The sequence below is a fragment of the Hoplias malabaricus genome, chromosome 13 (genome assembly GCF_029633855.1).
Source record: "Hoplias malabaricus isolate fHopMal1 chromosome 13, fHopMal1.hap1, whole genome shotgun sequence".
Classification (NCBI taxonomy): domain Eukaryota; kingdom Metazoa; phylum Chordata; class Actinopteri; order Characiformes; family Erythrinidae; genus Hoplias; species Hoplias malabaricus.
This window is the reverse complement of record NC_089812.1, coordinates 23,145,138-23,169,334: the sequence shown is the minus strand read 5'-3', so window position 1 is coordinate 23,169,334 and position 24,197 is coordinate 23,145,138. Positions and strand designations below refer to the sequence as shown.

The 24,197-nt window shown below is 44.7% G+C and overlaps 1 protein-coding gene across 1 annotated transcript in view; it reads right to left on the bottom strand.

Moving 5' to 3' along the window:
* LOC136665279 (multidrug resistance-associated protein 1-like) overlaps nucleotides 1-24,197 on the bottom strand; it is a 41,602-nt gene that overhangs the window by 4,826 nt on the left and 12,579 nt on the right. Inside the window, exons 2-25 of the mRNA XM_066642837.1 lie at nucleotides 23,334-23,510; nucleotides 22,847-22,972; nucleotides 21,004-21,141; nucleotides 15,925-16,050; nucleotides 15,517-15,578; nucleotides 14,931-15,062; nucleotides 14,261-14,464; nucleotides 12,958-13,135; nucleotides 11,865-12,026; nucleotides 11,390-11,482; nucleotides 9,807-10,010; nucleotides 9,069-9,215; nucleotides 8,371-8,458; nucleotides 7,684-7,753; nucleotides 7,245-7,371; nucleotides 6,154-6,330; nucleotides 5,538-5,705; nucleotides 5,250-5,433; nucleotides 4,921-4,993; nucleotides 4,530-4,647; nucleotides 3,518-3,725; nucleotides 1,698-2,008; nucleotides 1,240-1,439; nucleotides 735-861 (exon numbers count right to left, since the gene is read on the bottom strand). Coding sequence (XP_066498934.1) covers nucleotides 735-861; nucleotides 1,240-1,439; nucleotides 1,698-2,008; nucleotides 3,518-3,725; nucleotides 4,530-4,647; nucleotides 4,921-4,993; nucleotides 5,250-5,433; nucleotides 5,538-5,705; nucleotides 6,154-6,330; nucleotides 7,245-7,371; nucleotides 7,684-7,753; nucleotides 8,371-8,458; nucleotides 9,069-9,215; nucleotides 9,807-10,010; nucleotides 11,390-11,482; nucleotides 11,865-12,026; nucleotides 12,958-13,135; nucleotides 14,261-14,464; nucleotides 14,931-15,062; nucleotides 15,517-15,578; nucleotides 15,925-16,050; nucleotides 21,004-21,141; nucleotides 22,847-22,972; nucleotides 23,334-23,510 — 3,600 coding nt within the window. The remainder of the gene's footprint in view (nucleotides 1-734; nucleotides 862-1,239; nucleotides 1,440-1,697; nucleotides 2,009-3,517; nucleotides 3,726-4,529; nucleotides 4,648-4,920; nucleotides 4,994-5,249; nucleotides 5,434-5,537; nucleotides 5,706-6,153; nucleotides 6,331-7,244; nucleotides 7,372-7,683; nucleotides 7,754-8,370; nucleotides 8,459-9,068; nucleotides 9,216-9,806; nucleotides 10,011-11,389; nucleotides 11,483-11,864; nucleotides 12,027-12,957; nucleotides 13,136-14,260; nucleotides 14,465-14,930; nucleotides 15,063-15,516; nucleotides 15,579-15,924; nucleotides 16,051-21,003; nucleotides 21,142-22,846; nucleotides 22,973-23,333; nucleotides 23,511-24,197) is intronic.

Here is a 24,197-nt window from a genome sequence, read left to right as displayed (position 1 = left end):
CATTCACACTTTTGAGTTGCCAATTCACCTACCAACGTGTGTTTTTGGACTGTGGGAGGAAACCCACGTGGACACAGGGAGAACACACCAAACTCCTCACAGTCACCCGGAGCGGGAATCGAACCCACAACCTCCACGTACCTGGAGCTGTGTGACTGTGAAACTACCGGCTGCGCCACCGTGTTTGCTTTGTTTACACCGTGCCACATGTTTACTTTAACTGGCACAGTAACAACATCTGTCCACTGGACCTCATGGTAAGGCCTGGTTCTGTTTCTAATCCCACCCCAGAACTGGAGCATCTGGAGTAATATTAGTAGCAGAGGAGGACCTTTAGGTTGTGCTCGACCTTCTCCTCTTCTTTAGGGGAAGAGACAGAGGCAGCGGAACACCAGAACCCCATTCCTCCTTTCCTTTCTTACACTAGACTCTAGATCTAGACCTGCTCCCCTGACCACACAGATAAGGGATTGGCTCAGCAGCTGGCCAATCAGCAGCCAATCTAGCTCCGCCCATACAGTCCACCTCCACCCACTGGGCACCCTGACAGAAAGAGTGACCAGGTTCAGTTTGGACTTTCTAGCACTATGCAGGTCTCTGGTTAGTGGAGAAAGGGACAAAACCATGACCATAGATTTGAAACCAGACCGATCTGACCAGTGGAAAAACGCAATAAAACCAAAAAAAGGGCATTTACACAGTGTAGTAATGAAGTGACGACCCTGGGGTCTGACCTGAAGAGAGTGGGTTATGGCCAATCCAACGATGCCTGGACTCAGAGTCTCTCTGCCCATCACCGACAGAATCGCAGCCGCCAAAACCAACAGGTTCCCCAGAAACTCCAGATTCACTGCCAGCCACCTGCACATAGAATATCAGACACATCAGAGAGATCAAAACACATCAAACACACTACAGAGATTAGACAGATCAAACACATCAGAGAGATCAGACAGATCAAACACACTAGTCAGAGTTCAAAAACAAATCCAGAAAGATCAGACCAATCATAAATCAAACCCACCACAAAGATCAGACACATCAGATTGATCAAAGATCAAACACATCAAGCACACCACAAAGATCAGACAAATCAGTGAGATCAGACAAATCAGTGAGATCAAACACATCAAGCACACCACAGAGATCAGACAAATCAGTGAGATCAAACACATCAGAGAGATCAGGCCCATCAAACTGGTCAGAGATCAAAAATACCATGTGTATGTGATCTCTTACCTGGTGGCCACGAATCTGGGGAAGTAGGAAGTCTGGTTATTGTCCACTCGGCTGTTCGCCCGGAGGATAAACGTTGACTGTTCCCCGAATGCCCGGATCACCCCAACACCCTGAACCGTCTCACTGAAGTGGGAGAAGATCGGGGAACGACTCACAGACTCAAGACGCCGCAGCTGACACGAGGTCGCCACGTAAAAACTCTACAGAGAGTGAGAGGGAGGGAGGGTGAAGAGAGAGAGAAAATGAGTAAGGAAAAAGAGAGGGAGAGATGTATGTGTGTATTTAAACCTCTGATGAATCTGACTAAAACGCACTGGTGATGTTTAATATATTGGACTGTGGAACGGTGAAACAGTGATTTTTGTAGCAATGGCGCTCCATCCTCCCACCACCGGCCCCTGACCGCACTACTGTAAGCCTCAGTTTCTCAAAGCCCCGGCTCCTCCCCCTGCTCTCACCTGGATGAAGGAGTAGAAGATTAGGAGCGGCAGGATGACCAGTCCGGCGAAGGGCGTGGCTATCAGGACGATGATGCAGACCTCCAACAGCTTGAAGACATATCCCAGCATGCTCTTGAAGGCGTCGGGAATCATGCAGTCGATGGCGTCTGTCTCCTTGGAGAAGCGGTTGAGCAGGTTCCCGCTGGGCGAGCTCTCGAAGAAGGACATGGGCGAGTGCAGGACGTTCGTCAGCAGGTCCAGATGCAGCTGACGGGACGCCAGGATCCCACCTAGAGAAATGGCCACCGTGGTCCCAAAAAGAGCCATCCCTGAAATCACAGGAGGACAATCTGTTAATGAGTGGACACTTAGGCTACGTTCACATTACGAGCCTCACTCAATTCTGATTTGCTCAGATGGGATTTGGTGTACCTTCACAGTTTACATTTATAAACTTTAGTGACCTGTATAAGTGCCTGAAATGACACGAATGAGCACACTGATACACACTTAAAAATTATGGTTCTACAAGGGTTCTTTATTTAAAGAAATAGTTCTATATAGAACCCTGGACACCTGATAGAGAATGTGCTATAGATGGTTCTATTATAATACCTTTTAGAGAATGGTTCTGTACAGCACCAAAACTGTTTCCTATATTGTTATAATGTCAAGCTTGTTAGAACAGAGGAACCATTTTTGGTGCCGTATAGAACCCTTTTCTCCATCAGTCTGAAGAACCCCTTCACATTGCTAAGTACCATTTAATGATGCAAAATGTTCTTCAAGTGTTAAGGGTTCTACATAGAACCATTTACTTTTATAAAGAACCCATGTAGAACCATAATTTTTTAGTGGAGATATTTATGCAACAATATACAACAACATATCTGGTAGACGACACTTAGTATTAAAACTGGAGAATAATTTGTCAGTGATCAGGACGAGAAGGTGAAATAAGCCCACCAGCTTGTACTGCTTCATCATGAGATCGGATACATCTCAAATGGCTGCCTCCCCCCTAGGTAGTGCACACGGTAGGTCATAAAATAATGGTATTTGCACTTATGTGCTTTATAAGCTTCACATCTTCCAGCTGGACCTGTGACCTCTTTGTGTGTGGTAGATTTAGTTTTAAAATCGGTGTAGTGAACTATGTAGGGAGTATGGTGCTATTTGGGACACAGTTGCTTAGTAAGCAACAGCACTAAACGCATGAAATCTGATCTGACTGTTCACATTTATGTTGCATGGCCACAAATCAGATAGGTATCAGATTTGGGGGCACGTACGAATATGACTCAAATTTTTTGAAAAAAATTGCATTTGTCATGTCCACACAACCCTGAAAAGATCAAGGACTCATTGACTCCGCAGCTGACACAAGGTCACTACATAAAAAAACAGAGAAAGAGGGAAGTGGAAAAAGAGAGTGAGAGATTTGACAAAATCAGATCTGACATGTTCACACAGCCCTGAAAAAATTAGATCTGTCAAATTAAGGCAAAAAAAAAAAAAGAGAGTCATTTGAGCCTGATTTGAGCCTGGTAACGTGAACTTGGCCAAGCTGGGATACAAACCCCAGACTGCCGGTTGAGAGGCAGTGGATGCAGGTTGGAGGGCGAGGTTCGTGGTTGTGTGGGATGGCACTCACTCTCCCCCATCTCTCTGCTGACAGTGCTAGGGAGTGTGGGGATCTGTAAGCTGATGTGTCAGATCCAGGCAGAGTGGGTTCTCTGATTCAGACCTGGAAATCCTAACATGGGAATAATGCCCTCTACAGGTTCACAACCAGACTTCAGGGGTCTCCTGAAGGTCAGAGTTTATGAATCACTGACCTTGGGCGAAACCCAGAGCTCCAAACACAGCCAGTTTGACGTCAGTGCCGCCCAGAGATCCGTTAACCACCGGGTCGTCTGCCCACATCCGCAGCCAGTAGTTGCTGCCCAGAGATGCGACCTGCTGGAAGACGTAGAGCAGGACGATGGGCGCGATGAAGACCAGGCCAATGGTGCGGAAATATTCCACGTACATCTCCAACTTCACCTGGAGGACAGACATCCAATCAGAGCTCAGAACTGCTGAGTTCACAACCAATCAGATCTCAGAACTACAGAACTACAGACCTCCACTACAGCTCACAACCAATCAGATCTCAGAACTTCAGCTATCAAGTGGGCATCACATCACATAATTTTATGTGAGCACAAGATATAATCAGATGAGCAGTAGGTACTAATAAGTGAGTAATAGAGCTTGTCTAATGTGTTTATGAAGCCCTAGTGTCTGTAAACGTGTAAAAAAAAAAAGTGTCTCAGTCTAGAATGCTAGGCTCTCTCTATATCTCTCTCTCCCTCATCGCTGAAAGGCATGAACCGATCCTCCTCCATAGGGGGGGTAATTGACTTCGTTTTGGATCATAAAGGGGAAATGTCTCCAAACGTGGGAGACGGCTAACTGCATTAGCGACAGTGCTACAAAACTAGGCAAGTTAATTTACCAATAAGTTTCTGTAGTAGTTTAAACAGTGAATAAAAACTTACAGACACTACAGCCACATACAAACAACAGTCAGGTTTTTCCCCTCAATTACACCATTCCACCTTAATAAACACAGAGCTTAGAACTGTTTTCCCTACAATCGTAGTCATGTCCTATCAGTAATGACCACAATAAAGTGATTAGCACCAAATATTACTGAGTGAACACTTGATATTGTTAGCATCTGGTGATCATTTAAAATAATCTAGTGATTAACTTTCTGGCAGGGTTTTGTGTGTGTGTGTTTTGTTGTTATTATTATTATTATTATTATTATTATCATTATTATTAGTGTAGTTGTGTCCTCACCCGGCCAGTGTGGGCAGTATCAGCCTCCGTGAGTTTGCCCAGTTTCTCCAGGTCCGGCTCCTGCTCCTGGTCCGGTATCGTTTTCAGGCTCTGGATACTGGCACTGCCCACATCTCCACTGCAGCAAAAAACAAAGATCTGATTCCCTTTGATGTTTCAATTAATTAATTTGATTAAAAGTAAGATGTTGTATTTTTCCTCCTGGGCTCCCCCTACAGGAGCAGAGTGTGATTCACTTTTACAACACTGTCCTGAAATTAAGAGGGGAGGGAGAGTTAGGGGGTGGGTCATTTCCCACCTGACCCCAAAAGTTACAGGGTGCAGTATCTGCAGTGCTGAGTCATGTCTGGGTGGTGAGGAAATTACACAGCTTGTTGTTATTGTTGTTTACCTAATGAGCTGCTCCTGAGAGAGGTCAATAGAGAAGTCGGTGACACTCAGACGAGACACTGAACTCTGGGTTCCTGAAAGTAAAACAAAATTTACCATTTTAAAATAACTTTTAATTTACTGCAGACTGGACAAATTTATGTGTTCATCATTTATACATCCCTGAAATAATACACAATAAAAGCAACAACACAAACACACAGCTACAGCCCTTTAGAAGAAGAGGAGTGAGTGAGTGAGTGAGTGGGCTCTGTCTCTTGTTTTCACTCTAACAATGAACAGAACCCATAAGTGAAGGCTGAAGGGATCTGTGCTCTGACCCTCACTGACCCCTGTGTGTGGAGCTCTCTCTTCGCTCGGTCGTGGCAAAGGTTTTGATGAAGTCTGCGAAGGCACTCTTCCGTCCGAGCAGTTCGACATAAGAGCCCGACTCTGTGATCTCTCCGTCCTCCAGAACCAGAATTAGATCAGCCTGGGGCAGGAAGCTCAGCCCATGGGTCACCAGCACTCGGGTCTGACCACAGCATCAAACACACACCGTTAAACACAACTCAGAGTTCAACTCGGCTGAGAGATAGGAAGGAGAGTGTCCGGGTCAGGGACATTAGACACACGTACCTTATTCTGGAGAATTCCTCTGGGTCCGATGACGCTGTCGAAGATGTGCTGACCAACGTGTGCGTCCACTGCAGACAGAGGGTCATCCAGCAGATAAACATCAGCCTTTCTGTATACGGCTCGGGCTAAACTCACCCTCTGCTTCTGCCCACCGGAGAGATTCAGGCCCTAGAACAGCAGATACAGTCCAATCTCACGCTCAGTGATCAGACACACTTCTCACTGGGAATATATTCAGATACAGTCCAATCTCACACTCAGTGTGGTCAGACACGATCCCAACTGGGAATAGAATCAGATACAAGTGTTTCATATCAGGAATATAATCAGATACATGTGTTTCCAATCAGGAATGTAATCAGATACAGGTGTTTCATATCGGGATTGTAATCAGATACAGGTGTTTCCATGGCTATAATTCCTCTACTGCATTATACTATTCCCACTGAGAATGTTTTTGTTCAGGAATATAATCAGGTACATGTGTTTCCAATCAGGAATGTAATCAAATCCAGGTGTTTTAGATCAGAAATGTAATCAGATCCAGGCTATAATTCCTCTACTGCATTGTTCTATTCCCACTGAGACATTAATCGAGTTATTGATGGATTTTCACCTTCTCCCCGATCTCAGTAGCGTCTCCCCCAGGGAGGATCTCCAGATCCGGGAGCAGAGCACAGGCCTCCAGGACCCTGTGATACCAACACTCCTTCTTCTCCTGTCCGAATATGATGTTCTCCTTCAGAGTGGCGTTCTGAATCCAGGCCTGCTGGGGAACATACGCCACAGAACCCTAGAGAACAGGGAAACAGGCTTCATTCAGCTGAGGGTCTTCCTGTTAAAGCCAAACTACATCTGCTTCACCTGATAATTTTTCATGAGCCTAAAACACAGACATGACACATATGTGGGGTCAAACTCAATATCTAACTGGCCCAACAGAAACAGGGAAAACATACCAATCTGAATTTATGGCACTAATCCACTGCATGGTACTGACTCTACTGGGCTCTAACAGGTTCTACTGGACTCTGCTCTCTGTTTGAGCCCTGGTTGATTTTCCACTCCCGCAGCTCCCCCCTGAAATGTATCGGGTGTCGTCTCAAAACCCGTCTCTAAGGGGAACAGCGGACTTTGAAAACCACAACCACAGCGGCGGTAACGTTAAGCAGGGTTTACTCATGGTGTATATGCGTGTTGCTGTTGTTGTTGTTGTTGTTGTTGTTTGGGACTGAACACAGCTCCATCATCAGTTCAGACAGATTAGTAGAGATTGTTCCTTCCTTGTTGCAGCGTCCAGCTCTCGCTGGATTCTTTCGTCGGCCACCGATCCAAGGAGCGTTTGAACCGCTTCAAAAGACCACGGCGTAATTTTACGAGCTGCCGTCGTGAGTCTGATAAAATCAAATGTGATCTCTGCTGCAGCTGGAGATTTTACAGATGGAGAGTTGGTGCTGGACGTCTGCATTACGTGGCGTAGAGTGATGACTCTCTGGACAATCAGTGCTCTGCAAGGTTTAGTCCCTACTCGGCTCACTCTGAACCATGAGAGAACAGGGACATAAAAAAACCCGATTCTAGAACTAGATTTATCTAATGGACAATGAGAATAGCCAAGTAGAGTAGGAACCATGCAGGGGATAAACACCAGGGCAGTTATTTGAGGACAGGGCCTGTCACACACACATCACTGGAATAATTATGTACCTTCACAGTGACATTTCCACTCCTCTTCTCTGTCTCTCCGAGCATAGCCGAGAGAAAGGAAGATTTCCCGCTGCCCACATGACCCACCACGGCCACTAAAGACCCCTGGGGCACCTTTACACTCACTCTATACACACACACACACACAGGGCAAGAGGCAAAGAAATTGTTAAATCAGACTGTGCTAAAACTAGTTTTATCGCTCCAGGTTAGACTTTAAAGGTGCGTTCATTTGTTTTTCCACAGCCATCAAACTGACCCCTAGTGGCCTGGGTGCTTTAGAGACTCTGTAAAAGGCTATTTTAAAAATTGCTGCCCCCAAGTAGGAAGCCCCCTCGTGAGTCTCATGAGTGACAGTGCATAAAAAAAATATGGTCACACTCTCCAGCCCCGTGTAGGATGTCAGCGGCATTCTGGAGCTGTGTTTTGAGCTGCTCACCTCCTAAGACATGGCGGACCATCTCTGGACCAGCTGAACGTCCCGTTCTCAATGACCACACTGTCTCCATCTGTGGGACACAAAGAGCTGACTCTGTAGACCCTGCTTTATACCATCATCACTTTCATCATCATTATAGAAGCATGTTGTAGTTCAGCTGTTGCTCGGCATACTCTGTTAGCCCAATGGTCAGAACCCCCATGGAGCCCCCACAGATACCTGCTCTGGTCTGATGTGGGCGGTGGATCATTCTCAGCGCTGCAGTGACACTGATATGGTGGCGGTGTTCTAGTGTGTGTTGTGCTGGCATGAGTGGATCAGACAAAGCAGTGGCTGCTGTTTCCATGTTTACACAACACCCGTTTCCATGGTTACGCAGTTACATGTTTAAATCACTGCTAGTTTCAATGGTTGTGCTATAATATTGCATGGAAATGTGGTTACCAAAGTCGAAGGTGTGCCCCCAAGTGGGGGTGTAGGGGTATTGCAAGGTATGCAGGAAGCCCAGAGCTGTTTATTTTATAGCCCTAGGTTCCTTTGGGTCGTTCAGTGTGGATTGTACCCACGCTGTTTGCGCTGCAGTTTGTCTGCAGTTCGTCCTGCAGCCTATTTGTTCTCAGTCAGTTTCAGGGTTGCTGGCCTCCTGTGCTGTGCTGTGGTTTATGGTTATGTTTATAATCCACTCACCAGAGCCGGAGGGAACTCTGACCACACTGTCCGGCTTCAGCTCGTCTTGACACAGAAACTTTCCCAGACGCTTCAGAGAGACCAAGGCCTGAGAGGGAAATTACACAGTGCAGGGTTCCAGTCATATCTCAGTCGCTTGGTTCAGAAAAAAAACCCAGCCCAGCAAAAGACCCCCACAGTAAACACAGGAGATGCTTAAAGGTGCAGTGGGCTGTTTTCTCCACTGACTCTTCTTCAAGTTCTGAATCTGCAGCTATACTGACACCTGGTGGCCTGGATGTTTCAGAGATTCTGTACTACACCCTCATTTAAACCAGGAGGATAGGTTATAGATCACTGTGTTGTAAATGTTTTGTAACTGCTGTATGGATGTTTTATAACAGCGTTGTAGAGGTTATAGAATTTATTTACTAGGTTACAGATGAGTTAGGGATTTTTAAAGCAGAGTCATACATGTTTTCTACCATTCTGTAGATATTTTTACTGGTTTATAGATAATTATGACTGGTTGTATATGTTAATCACAGTGGTGTAGATGTCTTTTATTTGAGTTACAGAGGTTTTAGATCTATTGGACATGATTTATGATTTGTGTTATAGAATCGTGTATAATGTTTTTCTCTGAGCAGTTCTGAGGGATTCTGTCCCTGTCAGATGATTGTGGGTTTGCTGACTGTGGGGTGCTGTGTCAGACTCACCTGCATGCTGGTGCTCATGGCGAAGGGCAGCTGACTCAGGGGAGTTTTCAGGATGTTGATGAGGGCCATGGACACGAAAATTTTCTGAGCATCTAGGACATTCTTCTCATCGATCAGCACATACACTCCGAACATGGCGAATGCAATCTGAGCACACACACACACATAAGCAAATACAGAATTGAAATTACAGTACAGTGTTTGCAACAACATACTGTTATCTTCAGCTAAAGCAGTTGGTGTATTGTACTGGACTACGTGAGTCCACCAACCCACACACTGTGTAACAAGACCACAGTCAGTTTTCTATGCTCTGTCTGAGTCAGAAAAGAGTGGATAAAATGAGCCGTTCTGATTCTGCTCCACTTCAGGTGTCAAGCGCAGGGACTTTAGAATTGCCCCGGCCCCTCATCTGAATTTGTCCAATCACAGCGCTGAACCAGCATTTATGTGACAGTGCAAAGACAAGGTTCAACACAACACAACACGACACAACAAGTGCTCAGAAATAAGAGCAGTGAGTGAAAAGAGAACAGAGCAAAAACAGCTAAAAACCAGAGCTTCTGCTCCTCGCTCCTCACTGCTGTGCACTCGGGGTCGGGGTGAACAGCGACTCATTATCATTTAAAGGAACAGGCGTTCTGAACAAGGCTGTTTAGACAGGGGGAGAACACTGATTTGTGGGGTTTTGACCAAAGCAGGTCACAGTTGTTCATTCATTGTTTTGTTGTGCTGTACCAGGAAAGTGGAGGAGTTGAAGGAGGCGATGGAGATGGAGTAAAGGATCTGCGACTGTTTCAGGGCTTTCAGCTCTTTCTCTCTGTATCCCAGAACCCTCTCCATGAAGGCCTTCTCCCAGGCGTAAAACTTCAGGATCTTGATCCCATTCAGGATCTCGGTCATCAGCTTTATCCGGCCATCCATGTGCTTCATCTGGACCTCCTGAGAACGGGGAAACACACACCAGGTCACATGCATTTATTCCTCAATATTATTAAAATACAGCACTGTCCACTCACTTTCTGACCACAGGGCCACAATTGTCCAGACAATTTTGGTTAGTGGACCACTCTCAATCTAGCAACGTTGTCAGTGAGAGACATTTTTATAGTTCTACCATTACAGACTCTAGTCCAGCTGTTGCTCTGCATACTTTCTTATTCCCATTTCACTCTGTTCTTCAATGGTGAGGACCCCCACATAACAGGTATGATTTGGTTGGTGGATTATTCTCAGCACTGGAGTTTAAAACTCCAGTAGCACTGCTGTGTCTAATCCACTCGTGCCGGCAAAACACACACTAACACACCACCACCACCATGCCAGTGTCACTGCAGAGCTGAGAATGACCTACCACCCACATCATACCTGTTCTGTGGGGGTCCTGACCAACAAAGTATGCAGGGCAACAGATGGACTACAGCTTGTACCTGTAGAACTAAAAAGTGCAAAGTACGAAATGTGTTCAGTGGAGCTGAGAGAAAAGACATTGTTCAGTATTTCACAACAGAGACGTATTGATCAGTGAGGTCAGTTCAGATGTGTGGGAGTAGCGGAGGTCAGTAGAGGTCAGAAAGAGTGCGTCAATGTCTGATGTGTGGTATTCCAGATCTGGGGATGAAGCAAATGAAGGAATGTTGCTTTCACAGCTGTGGGAAACCGTCTGTGGTCACTTCCACCGTGTAAAGTGTAGTGACATCAAACCAGCCTCAGCGCCAAAGTGTCCCACGCACTTAGGTCACTTTCTCTGTTTGAACAGAAACATCTGGACACATGTGAGACACCAAAGTCCTGAGGATTAAGTCACCACCACAAGGCGCACTAAACATGAACCCAGTGTTTAATGGTCTGAGTACAAACCCACATCCAAGAGTGTCCCGGCGCAAATGCAGAGTAAAGTAACAAAGCCTGAGCAAAAGCAGTGTCCAGGAATGGTCTAGTCCTTTCCCAGTCAGCTGAGGTTTCACCCTCCACTAGGAAAAGAAGACAATCATAATGATTTGGTCGTGCATTTATAAAGTGTGTGTCTGGTTTGGGGTTGGGGGTGGGGTTCCCAGCATGTTGTGGTTAGTTTTGAGTAAAAATTGTACTGATAAGCCCACTTTAATAAGCTGTGGACTCAGTCACAGTTTCCCTGGTGGTCCTTCTTTGCCCAGTCCGTTAAGGTCTAGTCTGTCACAGTCCAGTCTGTATAGGTCCAGTCTGTCACGGTGCAGTCTGTTACAGTAAAGTCTGTTAAGGTCTAGTCTGTCATAGTCCAGTTTGTACAGGTCTAGTCTGTCACGGTCCAGTCCATGTTTGTAGAGCATTGTGTGTTGTACCTGGAGCTTGCTCCGCATCTTGGCGATGAGGCCATTGAGGGGGAAGATGAGGATGACCGTGGTGATTCCAGCCAAAGCTGATGGACCCAGACGCTACAACACAGAGGAGAACAACACGAGGGTTCATTCACTCCACGCACACCATGTGACCAAAAGCTGTGGACATTCTCTGGCCCAGTGACAGCTCTCTGCTCTGCTGCACTGACAGCTTCTACTAGCTTGAAACATTGCTGTGAGGATTTGATGGCTGCCACGAGAGCCTTAATGAGGTCAGTTAGAGATGATGGACTATGTTTTGGTGCTCCATCTTTTCAGAGTGCACAGTTCCACTATGTGTTTATACATCTCTCATGTGCAGCCTCATGTGCAGCTGCTCAAGCATGAGCATTCCATGCTTTTCTACAGAAGTGATACACACAGTGTGCACAGGGTTCTCTACAAATGCATGGCCGTGTGCTGTATATCCAGAAGTTACCTGCCAGAGGAAGAAGAGGCACAGGGTGATCTCTATAGGCGCCAGCCACACGGCATTAAAGTAGACCACAAAGTCCATGAGTTTCTGAGTGTCAGCTGAGACCAGGTTGACAATCTCTCCCACGGTGCACGTCCTCCGGGCGGCGCTGCTGATCACCAGGGACTGGGAGAAGCAGGGAGGAATGGATTAAGAATGTACCGCACACATATATATAGTTATGTTCAAATGTCTGGGACCTCAGACCTTTAAAGGAACAACAGGTATATATTATTATTATTATTATTATTATTATTTTGCACCCTGTTCCTCACCCTAGTGAAATTTATTACTACAGCACTTTACTGAAATCAAGGGAAGAGGGTGTGATTTCTCCTACCCTCCTCCAGAAGTTACATAGTGCAGTTTCTGCTGTGCTGAATCTGGAGTAGAAACAGCGGAGGCTCTATGCTCCATATTAAAGCTCAGTGGATCATCTCAATTATTTGTAGCTGTAATTTTAAGGTAAAAATATTACATATTGTTCCTTTAAAGTGATCCCATATGGCATTTATTTTAATATAATATATTCAGAACATATTTAATTATACAAATTTGAATCTAAATATAAAATACAAGACATTAAAATATAACCCCCTTACTCTGAGGGACTTGGATACTTGGAAACTGAGACTCTGCTGGCAAGGGATAAATTTAAAAGCCAACCTGGAGAAACAGGGAGGCCTTGCCCTTAAGTGAGGGAATGCCTTGCGACATACGGACCCCAAACTCCATCAACTCTCCAGAGGTGGGACACAAACTAGGTTTGATTAGTTGGTAGAGCATTGGCCTATGATGAAGATCAAAGCCTGGTTTGTATCTCATATCAGGCGGGTTTAAAGTTCTCTTTCATTTGGTTTCATACACACATCTGACCCAGCACTGGGAGGGCAAGAACAAGCTGGTGCTTCCTCTGAGACACGTAATGTCTACCATTGCACTGGACAGCCCCTGGACAGCTTGAGGTGTGTCTCACCAGCTGAGGGCACTCTGCTGAAACTCTTGCACATAGCTACACACTAAGCACTCCCGATGCGGCACAGACGGCTGGAGGTACCTTCCTGTAGACGAGGCCCATGACGGCGGTTTTGACCCTCATGCCCACGGTGAAGCAGGAATACATGTACTGATGATTGAAGAGAGACTGCATGCAGGAGAGCAGGAACATGGTGAAAGCAAACAGATAGCCCTTCCACAAGGGAGCGCTCTCATCTCTCACAAAATCCAGCAGGAGACTGAGGAGACAAATCAACACAATTGCACAGTGATGAGTTTCAGCTGCTTCTAATCCTCTGAGATATCTTTATGTTACACATTAGAACATTGCTGTGAGGATCTGATTGTATTCTGCCATGTACTAGTGAGGTCACATTGATTTTGGATGATTAGTTTGGATTACAGGATTACAAGCACCTCTCCGACTCCCCAGCTCCAAAAAAGATTTTCTGCAAAGGAGATATGTTAGTTTTTGAGTCACATTACTGTCAGGATTTAATGGCATTCAGCCACGTTCACACAGCTGATTTACCAGGGTAGGTTACAGCTGCCGAAACACCATGCCAACTTAGGTCAAGACTTCAGGCCAGAAAACACAGCTCCAGTGCTGCACAGTACCCTGTTCAAACACATTTGAGCATATTGACTTTAGGCTCATGTGCAGCTGCTCCAGAGGAAGTCGTTTATATTCATCCTTATCTATAGTAATCACACACATCCACTGGAGCTGAGTTACACTGTGTAATGGTTAAAAATCTACTCCTACAAAACAGGACGACCCTTCAAGATCCTGATACGTCATCAGAACACAAATAAAAAGAGCAGCGCTTTATTCCCAAGTGACAAGCGGTGTTCTGTAGCAGCTCTGCACCAGTCTGCAGTGATATCAGAGGAATGCTGCTGGACTATATTTAGGGTGCCATTCCTCTTCAGAAGAGTTCCACAATCAGATATTATCCCCCTCTCCTCACTCTTCTGTGATATGGAGCTGAATTCAGATTCTCATTCTTTAGATTTTTTTTCAAAACCTCCAGTTCCACCTTAAATGATGCAGTAGCATCAAGCTGAAGGGAGGACAGGGTAGGGCTAAATGTTAGGGGCAAGTGGTGAAATACGAGTTTGGTACAGACTCTGCAAGAATCACATGGCTAAACATCTGCAGGTTGAATTGTTCACTTCTACAAACTCAGTCTCTCTCTCTCTCTCTCTCTCTCTCACACACACACACACACACACACACATACACACACTTACACCTGTGGACAGTGTCACACACTTACACCTGTGGACAGTGTCACACACTTATACCTGTGGACAATGTCACACACTTACACCTATGGACAGGTGTAACCCCTCCTCCTCACCTGAGCACCTGCGGGATGGAGAACATGAAGGCATCATGGATGATGAGGCACAGTGTTCCGGACAGGAAGCAGGGTCCGAAGGTTTTGGCAAGGGTTCGGAGCAGGAGGAAGCTGGAACTTTGTTGCTGTCGCAGTTTGTGAAGGAGCTGAGTTTGTTCGGTGATCCTGCAGCTCAGAGCTTTCACCTTCTCACACTTCCCCTGCCTAGAGATATCATACCATACCACATCATATATATATATATATATACACGCACCAGTCAGCCACAAGATTAAAATCACTGAGAGACAGTGACATGAGTAACTCTGATGATCTGATTACAGCACCCCCTGTTGAGGAGGGTGGAGTATATCAGGCAGCAAGTTCCAGTCAGATGTTGTTGTGCCCCACTAAAAGCACAGCAGAAAAAAATCTAATTTATCCTGACCAGTGCACACAGGGAACACTCCACAATACTGACCACAGGATAACCATCACAGTGAGGCCCTCAGATTCTAAAGAAGTGAAGTTCACTCACTGCCAGATATACACCATCCCCCATCAACAGGGGGTGATGTAACCAAATTGTCAGTTTTACTCACGTCACATGTCAGTGGTTTTAATCTTGTGGCTGATCCATGTACAGCTTGTATTTCTAACTGGTTGTGGAACATTGCTGTGAGACTCTTACTGCTGCAGTCGAGCGCACTGGGAGCTCCACTCTTTCTCCAGATCGGAGATGATCTTTGCAGAAGTGTCCTTGTCCCTCAGAGACCACAGATCTTCAGCTCTCAGAGGAGAACGATAGCCCTTTACCACCAGCCTGGACACAGTGTTCACACCAACATGCAGTCAGCCATTTTCTCTGCTGATTTTCCTTCATGTTATGAAACAGATGTTACAGTGACAATAACTATGAATCTGGAGACCACCAACCCACAGACTGTGAAACAAGACCCCGCCCCCCTCGCCTGAGTCTGCACTGTGAGCATATTTGAGGTTAAATGCAGCAAAACAGACAACGGGCATGGAGAAGAAAGAGAACAGAACAGAAATGGCTAAAAAACAGAGATTCTGCTCCTCACTGCTGTGCGCTCAGGGTCGGGGTGAACAGCGAGTGGCTCGTTATCATTTAAAGGAACAGGTTCTGAAAGCAGGCTTTATTCAGAACCAGCTGTAAACAAGAGTGATTTGCAGCAGAAAGGAAATAAAAACAGGGATAATTAAGCATTTAATCCTAATTTTTTTTGTGTAAATAACAGTAAACATCCACTCACCCACTGAACCACCAGAAGAGTGTCCTGGACAAGAATGAAGCATCCTCTTCTGGACACGGGCTCTGTCAGAGACACAAAAACACGGCAGGAGCTCAGTAAGATAATAACTTTCAATACATGTTCAAATCACCTTGTTTAACATGCACCCTTTGTATAATCGCTATAGAAAAGCATGGAACACAATAGTGCCCTCTGGAACAGCTGCACATGAGCCTAAGCTCACCATCCTCAATTCCAAGTGTGGGCTAGAAGCGTATAAAAACCCCCAGCATTAATACAGGCTTAATACAATCAAATACTCACAACAATCTACTCTAAAGCCTTCCCAGGAACACACTCCTTATTAATGCCCTTCTTTTCAGAAGAAACGCTGGGTGAGCAGGTGCTCACAGACTTTTGTGTACAAACCTTCTTGCAGATGGGCTTCAGGACATCTGGACGCTGGTCAGCAAAGCAGCTAAGGATGAGTTGGGTAAGCTGGAGAGAGAAACAGGCGAAGAATGCCACGAACCTCAGAGTGTCCTCCATGAAGCCCTGGAAAAAACAGGTCAGGTCTTAGGTCAGCAGGATATTAACCCTTTCTTTCAGATGTTAAAGTCCGCCCAGAAGCTTCTCCACACTTCCCATTGTCCCAGAGGAAAATTTTATTGCTCATAGGTTGCTCTGTATGGCTCAGGGACTCAATGGTGATTCTCCTAAAATCCTTTAGTCGAAACAAAATGAGACAAAAAGGAGACAAAATGAGACACGAGAAATAAGAGCAAGTAGGGGTTTAATTCATCTTGTAACTCTCCACTAAAACCCAAGAGGGGACAGGTGACATTACTGACATCTCTATCTCGGTAGATCAAGTTGAGCAGCAGGAGATTTAGGCTAAAGTCTCCTTTATCTCTCAATCTGATCTCATTGTTGTCTTAGAGAAATTACAGAGACATTGAGGATATCTCCTGGTTGATTCTTCTTTCCTCTGTGGTAATTTGGCCTGTGTTTTCAGAGCCCCCCTAGAGGAAATAAACAACTAAAATGTACTTATTTATAAATCTCCTGCTGCTCAAATGTGTCTCCTGAGATCTCACAGGTGTCTATTCTGGATTTTTAGTGGAGATCTCAGTAAAATCACAAACGGTACTCAGATTTGCCAGATGAATTTAACCCTACTCTCTCCGTTATCTCTCACTCATGTCCCATGTCCCATGTTTGTCTAATTTTTTTCTCCTAATTTGACAAGAATTACTAATCTTCTGAGGCATAACAGAGCAACATTTAATTTCTTTTCTGAGTAGGACCATTTGTGATCAGATTTGAGACACATTTCTCGTCTTCACTTTGAGAAGAGATCTCAATGCGACTTATGCTGGGCTCATTGCTGAGACAATAACACACCTGTTTATCTTCAGCTGAGCTAAAGCCAGAGATCCACTGTTTGGTCCACATCTGGATATAACCCCATCATTTTGATCTGCACACAAGTGTCCCTTGTCTCCTATCTGAGCTATAAAGGGAGAAAAGAGACTCACTGTGAAGTCTCAGGATCCATCAGTGAACTTTGAGATTCTTGGCTGGCGCTAAATGGTGAATATTAGCTTCCAGTACTCAATAACATTAGCTTTAATATTTTCCAGAGTCTCTTCTCGCCCTGTGGCCTTGTGTCAGGGTTAATGCCACTCTTAAGTGTTCCTAAATCACAGCCCAGCCTGGATGTGTGTGTGTTTATGGCTCTGAATGACTCAGTAATAACTGGCTCCAGTCACGGCATCTTCACACAGGACCCTGGGGCTCTGAAAACCCGCGGATCTAGGCCCAGGACCAGCAGAAATCTGCATACCGCCTGTGCTCACATGTTTCAGTCAGGACTTTTGTGTTTGTGAGACAGGGCGGAGGAGGGTGGGGCTCCGGGTGCTTGTTTTGTGAGTGAACAGTAGCTTTCCGCAGTTATACCATTGCTAGAGGGAGGATATGGCATCAACGCTACATCCATCATCTCAGGAGTGTGTGAGTGTGTGAGTGTGTGAGTGTGAGTGTGTGTGTGTGTGTGTGTGTGTGTGTGTGTGTGTGTGTGTTCCTCTTTGTGCAGTTACAGCTTCTACTACTCCTCTGAGAAATGACATTACATTACAGAACACATCAGCTCATTTCGCTCTTTAAAGCCTTGAAGCTGCACTATATAACTTTGGGGAATTAGCAGGATTAGGGGATTTTAATTTCGTTTTAGTATTTTGTCTTAAATGTGCATTTTATTCTCATTTTTGTCATTTTATTATTGTTAGTTTTAATTTTGTTTTAGTTGATAAAAAAATTATATATATATATATATATATATATATGTGTGTGTGTGTGTGTGTGTGTGTGTGTGTGTGTGTGTGTGTGAAAAAATCACTTGGAAATATAAACATGAAAATGATCCACCTGTTTGCTGTTGCCAGGGTGACAAGAGTGACCAGAAAAATTGTGAATAGGAGTCAACTCAGAAACTTCTTTGAGCATCAGGGAGTTTCTTGTTTCAACTCTCAGCCAATGATTCATAGAACTGAATCTCTTGGAGTTGACCCAGTCTCAGTTTGTGACGCTTTCTGTAGTAATTTTGAACTTAAATATGAATTTTTTTCAGAGTTGACTCCTATTCACTATTTGCCCACTCTCTCTCGTTGCCCTTGCAACAGCAAACAGATGGATCATTTTCATGTTTTTATTTCCTTGTGGTGTTTTGTTTCAAATCAGAAATAATAGGTTATTGAGCAGTTTTTCACATTTTCATGTACTTTTTACACATTGATGAAAAGTGCAAAACGTTTTATCCTAGTTTTTGTCTTCAAATGACTATTTCAATTTAATTCACATCTAGTTTTTGTTGTAAAAATAGGTCGTCAACAAATCATTATCAGCAAAGTTTTCACCACTGAAACTATGTCACCCAGCCTAAATGTGGGATGTCTCTAAATGGTGTCCATTGCTGAGCTGAGACTAACACTGTTCAATGTTTGAGGTGAGTGAAGGTCTGTTTCAGAGCGTGTGAGTAAGTATAAACACAGGCCTTTTCTCAGTCTGGTCAAGCATGGACAGAACTTTAGCTCTGGATGCCACAGGGTTTAAAAACTCTGAGAAGTCCAGACAAGTTTGAGACTTATTATTTTGAGGAAAAGCAAAATAAACACGTGTTAATTTGTGGCTGTTGGATTTCCTGCTGCTTATTCAGAGCCCAGTCAACCACACTGACCATCCCACGTGTTGTTTACATTTATGACATGACTGACCCACGTGTATTCAGGAACTGAATTAATCAAAAACTGAACTGAGAGAAACACGTGGACTTTGATTTCTTTCCAGTGGTGGTGAATGGAACCAGACGTCTGTCTCCACGGCTCCAACACACACCCAGCATTTTATTCCCTCTCCATCTGCAGCAGTGACCTCCATCGGTCTCAAAAATTTCATACTGAATGCTGCTGCTGCTGCTGATGATAATGATGGAAAAACATTTCAGCCATGTGTCCACCACTGTTTACTGTTCTTACTTTGTGTGAGGAGTGTTCAGAGGAGGACGTCTGGTTCTATTCAGCCCCACTGTCCACTGCTCTAACAGTGGTTTTAGTTTCCCTAGAACCAACAATATACCCTTTGTTTCACTAATTACTTATGTAGTGACTTTAGAAAACAAGGAGTCAGAGAGGGCACTGTTGTGGGTAACGGCACCCAGCATCCTTTGCCGTCACCCCGGGTTGTGATATTTGTTCTTGTAAATGACGTCATTGTGTAGTTTGTGGTGTGTTGTGTGGTTTTGTGGATGAAGATAAAGACCTAGGTCTTTGTAAAGGCCTGGAGATGACCTACGAAGTAAAGGCCGCAGTGTTGTGTACCTCCGGCTGTTGGACAGTGCCCCTGGTGCAGCAAGAGCAGACTGAGGGTGTGTCGTGTGTCATGTGCCCGCACAGTCGTCTCTATCTGTGTCTAATTTGCATCTGGCTCTGGTCTGGTGTCTCGCCGCTGGTGTTTATCAGCTACAGAACAGAGCCACGTCCAGACCATGCGCTTTATAAAGATCTGTTTACCATGAAGAAAAAATACACATAGCCCAGAGGATCACTCTATGCACAGCTGCACACACAGACAGAGACAGACAGGTAGAGAGTTAAACAGAGCACAATCACTTTCTGCTATAAAACACATAGAAAGTACAACAGAAACGAGACAGACAGGGAGAAAGAGAGAGGGGTACACAGTTAGACAGACAGAGACAGATAGACAAATGCTCAGAAAGGCAGCCTTGCAAAGTAAAAGACAGACAGATAGAAAGACAGATTTACAGAGAGACAAACATGCAGCAACACAGACACACAGACAGACATATACTGACTGTTAGGTAGACAGGGAGTCAGACGGCCAGATAGACAGAGATACAGTGAGACAGACAAGCAGGGAGAGAAACAAGCAGACATTGATGCATTGACACATAGGCAGAAAGAGAGAGAGAGAGACAGAGAGAGAGAGAGATACTCCTCAGTTTACATACAGTTGTGATTGTCTGATCTAAACCGAATGCAGACCTCAGACACATTGCGCTCAGTTTAGCTCAGCTGTTATCACTCTGTGTCCAAAAGTACCCAGACACCACTCTTCAGGAGCTGTGCCTGCCACTTTCAGTGTCATCCATAATGCACTGGGCACACTGCACTCACACCCAATGCCAAGAGTCCACCAGAGATAGGGTGACCAGACGTCCTCTTTTACCCGGACATGTCCTCTTTTTAGACTTAAAAAAAATGTCTGGGTGGAATTTCACAAACGTCCGGGATTTTGTTTTTCTAGAACTTACATAGAACTTCGAGAAGCGTTTCATTCACAAACTAGTCCCGCCCTCCCCTACTCCATTTGGTTTGCTTGAGTGAGAAGGGGGAGTGGTGAAGTAGCCCAAAATCCTCGGATTGGACGGTCTGACTGTAGAGCTACCGTTATTGGTCGATAACCTTTTCTGTAAACATTTAATTGGTCAGTCTGCACATCAGCCGTCGTCCACCCCACCCAGGGGGACGTGTCCTCTTTTTCACCATCTCAGATCTGGTCAACCTAACCAGAGGGGTATAAAACCCACTGGCACTGGGCCTTGGAGCTGTGGAGAGATTCCAGAGTTCCTCTGGGACAAGCTGAACCAGAGTTTATGACCCAAAACTAATCATCCATCACCAGCACCTGACCTCACCAATGCTTCTATGACTGTGTGCAATCAAATCCACACAGCAATGTTCCAAAATCTAGTGTAAAGCTTTACCAGAAGTGTGGAGATGGATCGTAAACAATATTTCAGATAAAGTGGCCACTGAATGGAAGTACCATGTAGGTGTTTCCGATAAAGTGGGCACTGATTGAAAGTACAGGGGAGGTGTTTCCAGTAAAGTGGCCACGGACTGGCAGTACAAAGTAGGTGTTTCCAATAGAGTGACCAGTAAATATACTACATTAAAGCCCATGGAAAGCTGATGGTAGCTCACTAACCTCTTCCACCACGGCCTGGATGTTAGCTCTGAGAGGAACGAGGGAACAAACCACACACAGTGTCCAGAAAAGGAAGAGGAAGAGTGAGGAACGGCATCCCTTCATCCTCTCCAGGTGAATCACACACACAGCTAACACCTGGGGACACAGCAGAAAACAACACACACCGTTACACACCGGAGCAGAGAAATCACAGAATGAATGACAGTGGCGTCACTCACAGCATAAACAATGCAACGGCAGTGCACTCTTAAAAATAAAAGTGCTACAGCGGGGTCTAAAAGGGGAAGAAGCCTTTAAAGGTTTAAAGGGAATGTCTACAACTGTGGGGAACTGCAGTTCTCTATGGTTTGTTTACGCTCAGAAGCTCAGCATCTTTTAAGGTGGAACACAATTTTTAAGAAGAAAAACAACAACGTCTGTACGTTTTTATTCACTGTTTAAACTACCACAGAAACTCATTTATAACTCGACTTGTTTAGCTTTGTAGCGCTGTCAGCAATGCATTTAGCCGTCTCCCGAGTTTGGAGACATTTCTTAAATGATCTGAAACAGACACGAGGACCTCAGCATTGCTCAACACTTAATGTTCTCTAGCCTCAGCTGTGAAATGTTTAGGTGTGGTGCCATGTACAGTAACAGTACAGTGTATGTTTGTGTGTGTGTGTTTAGACTGTGGTCAGACAGAAGCATTAACTGACCGGTCAGACCCAGAAAAACAGACTTTCACTGACCACGGGAGAAAGAAGCTTATTTATACTAATCACTTTTAGACCGAGCTGCCTGTCTGCACAGCACCCAGACACAGACATCAGCACACACACACAAACACACACACACACACACACATACACACACACACACCGTCTTTAACACAGTATCCCACATACATAGGGTTTTTCAAAGATCACTATTCAAAACACATCACTTCCACACTCTCAGAAATACACGACACACAAGTCTGATTAAATACTGATCTTCTACTTTATAGTAGAATCATTACTGTTACATACTGAATAAATAACTAATATACACTGTATGTCCAAAAGTTTTTAGTTTATATGGGGTGCTCTGGAGCAGCTGCACATGAGCCTAAAATGAGCATAACCTGTCCCAAGCACAAGCTACAGCCTCTAGGATGGGAGGGGGGAAACTTTTCAAGATGGGTAGTGACCATGGCGGCCATTTTGAAGTCAGCCATTTTGGATCAAACTTTTGTTTTTCAATGGGAAGAGGGTCATGTGACACATCAAACGTATTGGGAATTTCACAAGGAAAACAATGGTGTGCTTGGTTGTACTGTAACTTTAGTAAATATGAGTTATTTACAAGTTTCTGACCACTTATAAAATGTGTTCAAAGTGCTGCCCATTGTGTTGGATTGTCAATGCAACCCTCTTCTCCCACTCGTGGGCCAGTTGAATGGACCCCAAGGTCTCCTGATCTGACCCTCTTAGACTTTTATCTTTGGGGTCATCTGAAGGCAATTGTCTATACAGTAACTACAGATACTGGAAACCTGTGCTAGCATTTCTCCTGCTGTGTTGCTATCATTAACAGGAAGTTAATATCATCAACCATTCCCATTTTATTAAGGTGTATCCATATAAATGGCCCACGCTTTAGAAGGGTAGCTGCTGTTACTGAAGCAAATTGGGAAAAGACTCCTAATTACAGCCCTTCTTCTTCTCAGAATGGGGGAGCTGGGTAAAGGTTTGAGGACATGGTGTGCTGTAGTGTAGTCTGTGTGTTAGTATGAGAGTGAAAAAAGAAGGTATGAAGGTATTTAAGGAGGTAAAAATGAAAAGAGATCAAGAGAAAAGAAGAAGAAAATGAGCATTACCGTTGTGAGGCTGCGGATGATGGGGCTGAGGAGGAAAACCATGTTATGCTCGATCTCTCTGCTTCTGTTCACCAGAAGATAAACCAGCTCCAGCAGTCCAAAGGAGGCCAGACACAGTCCCAGGACCTGTATCCCCATGAGATCAGGGGGGTCATGACACGAGACTGTCAAGATTGGTCTGTGTTGTATTTGTACACTGCCTTTAGCTTACTCGGGGAATACAAACAAGTAAAGGATTTACCTCACAGAGATAACTATAGCATAATATTAGAATTAGCTATCATAAGCTAAACTAAGATAAGCTGAGATATGATAAATTAACGTTATTAATCCTGAAAGAAATAGCTCTCTCTGTGCGTGTTATGACTCTGTGTTGAGCTGTTAGTTAACAATAAGGGTTGACGTAGTAGAGGTTAGAACCTTTGTTTTTGTGTGTGTGTTTGTGTGTGTGTGTGTGTGTGTGTGTGTGTGTGTATTAGAGACTCACGGTCTTAGTGAAGCAGAATCTGGAAACAGAGATGTGCCCATGGTTGTGGAGTATAAGGTAAAGGAAATGTAATGGAGCACAGATCCATAGATAGAGACAGGGGAACCACACCAGAACTGTGTGCTGGAAACATTGAGTCAGGTCCGGGTTCGGGGTGAACCACGTCAGGTTCCAGTCCTAACACACACACACACACACACACACAGAGTAAAACATTAGGACACTTCTGGTCAAATTACATGCTGTGTTTGTGTTGAGTGTCTATGTGTAAAATGAGTGACATATTTTAATACACAATTAACTCCCACTCAGTTCTCAGCCGGTGACTCAGGAACATAGTTTTGTTTTACAGATAAAGCCCAGAGGCTCAGGGAAATATCTCAGTATTAAAAAGCAGCTGGTATTGACCACACACCCCACACTGTATTAACATTTACAGTAACCATTCTGTCTTTCCTTTTCACTTCCCAGAAACAAAGAATATTTGGCCGAGACGTGGCACATCTGCAGTTTTCTTATGGCCCACATTTGGCCTGGAATGAAGGCATGGACTCTGTGTGAGTCTGGCTACATCAACTCAGACACAGCTCCAACATATATGAGCTAGCTGTGGACATCTGGCCCATATCCGGCCCACGCAACACTCACCAGTGTCCTAAGTGAGCCGAAGTGCAAAATACGAGACAGATTTGTTCCAAATGTGTCTGTTATCTGGGATCACTCCACCTGCAAACACACGGCCAACCATCAAAAGCCACCCTGCTATAATTTGGAACCCGAGTTCTCTTGCTTTTGCTTTTAAGGCAAACAAGGGGATTAAAATAATGCTGCAGTTTAGAGACTAGGTCTAAACCAAGAGTGATT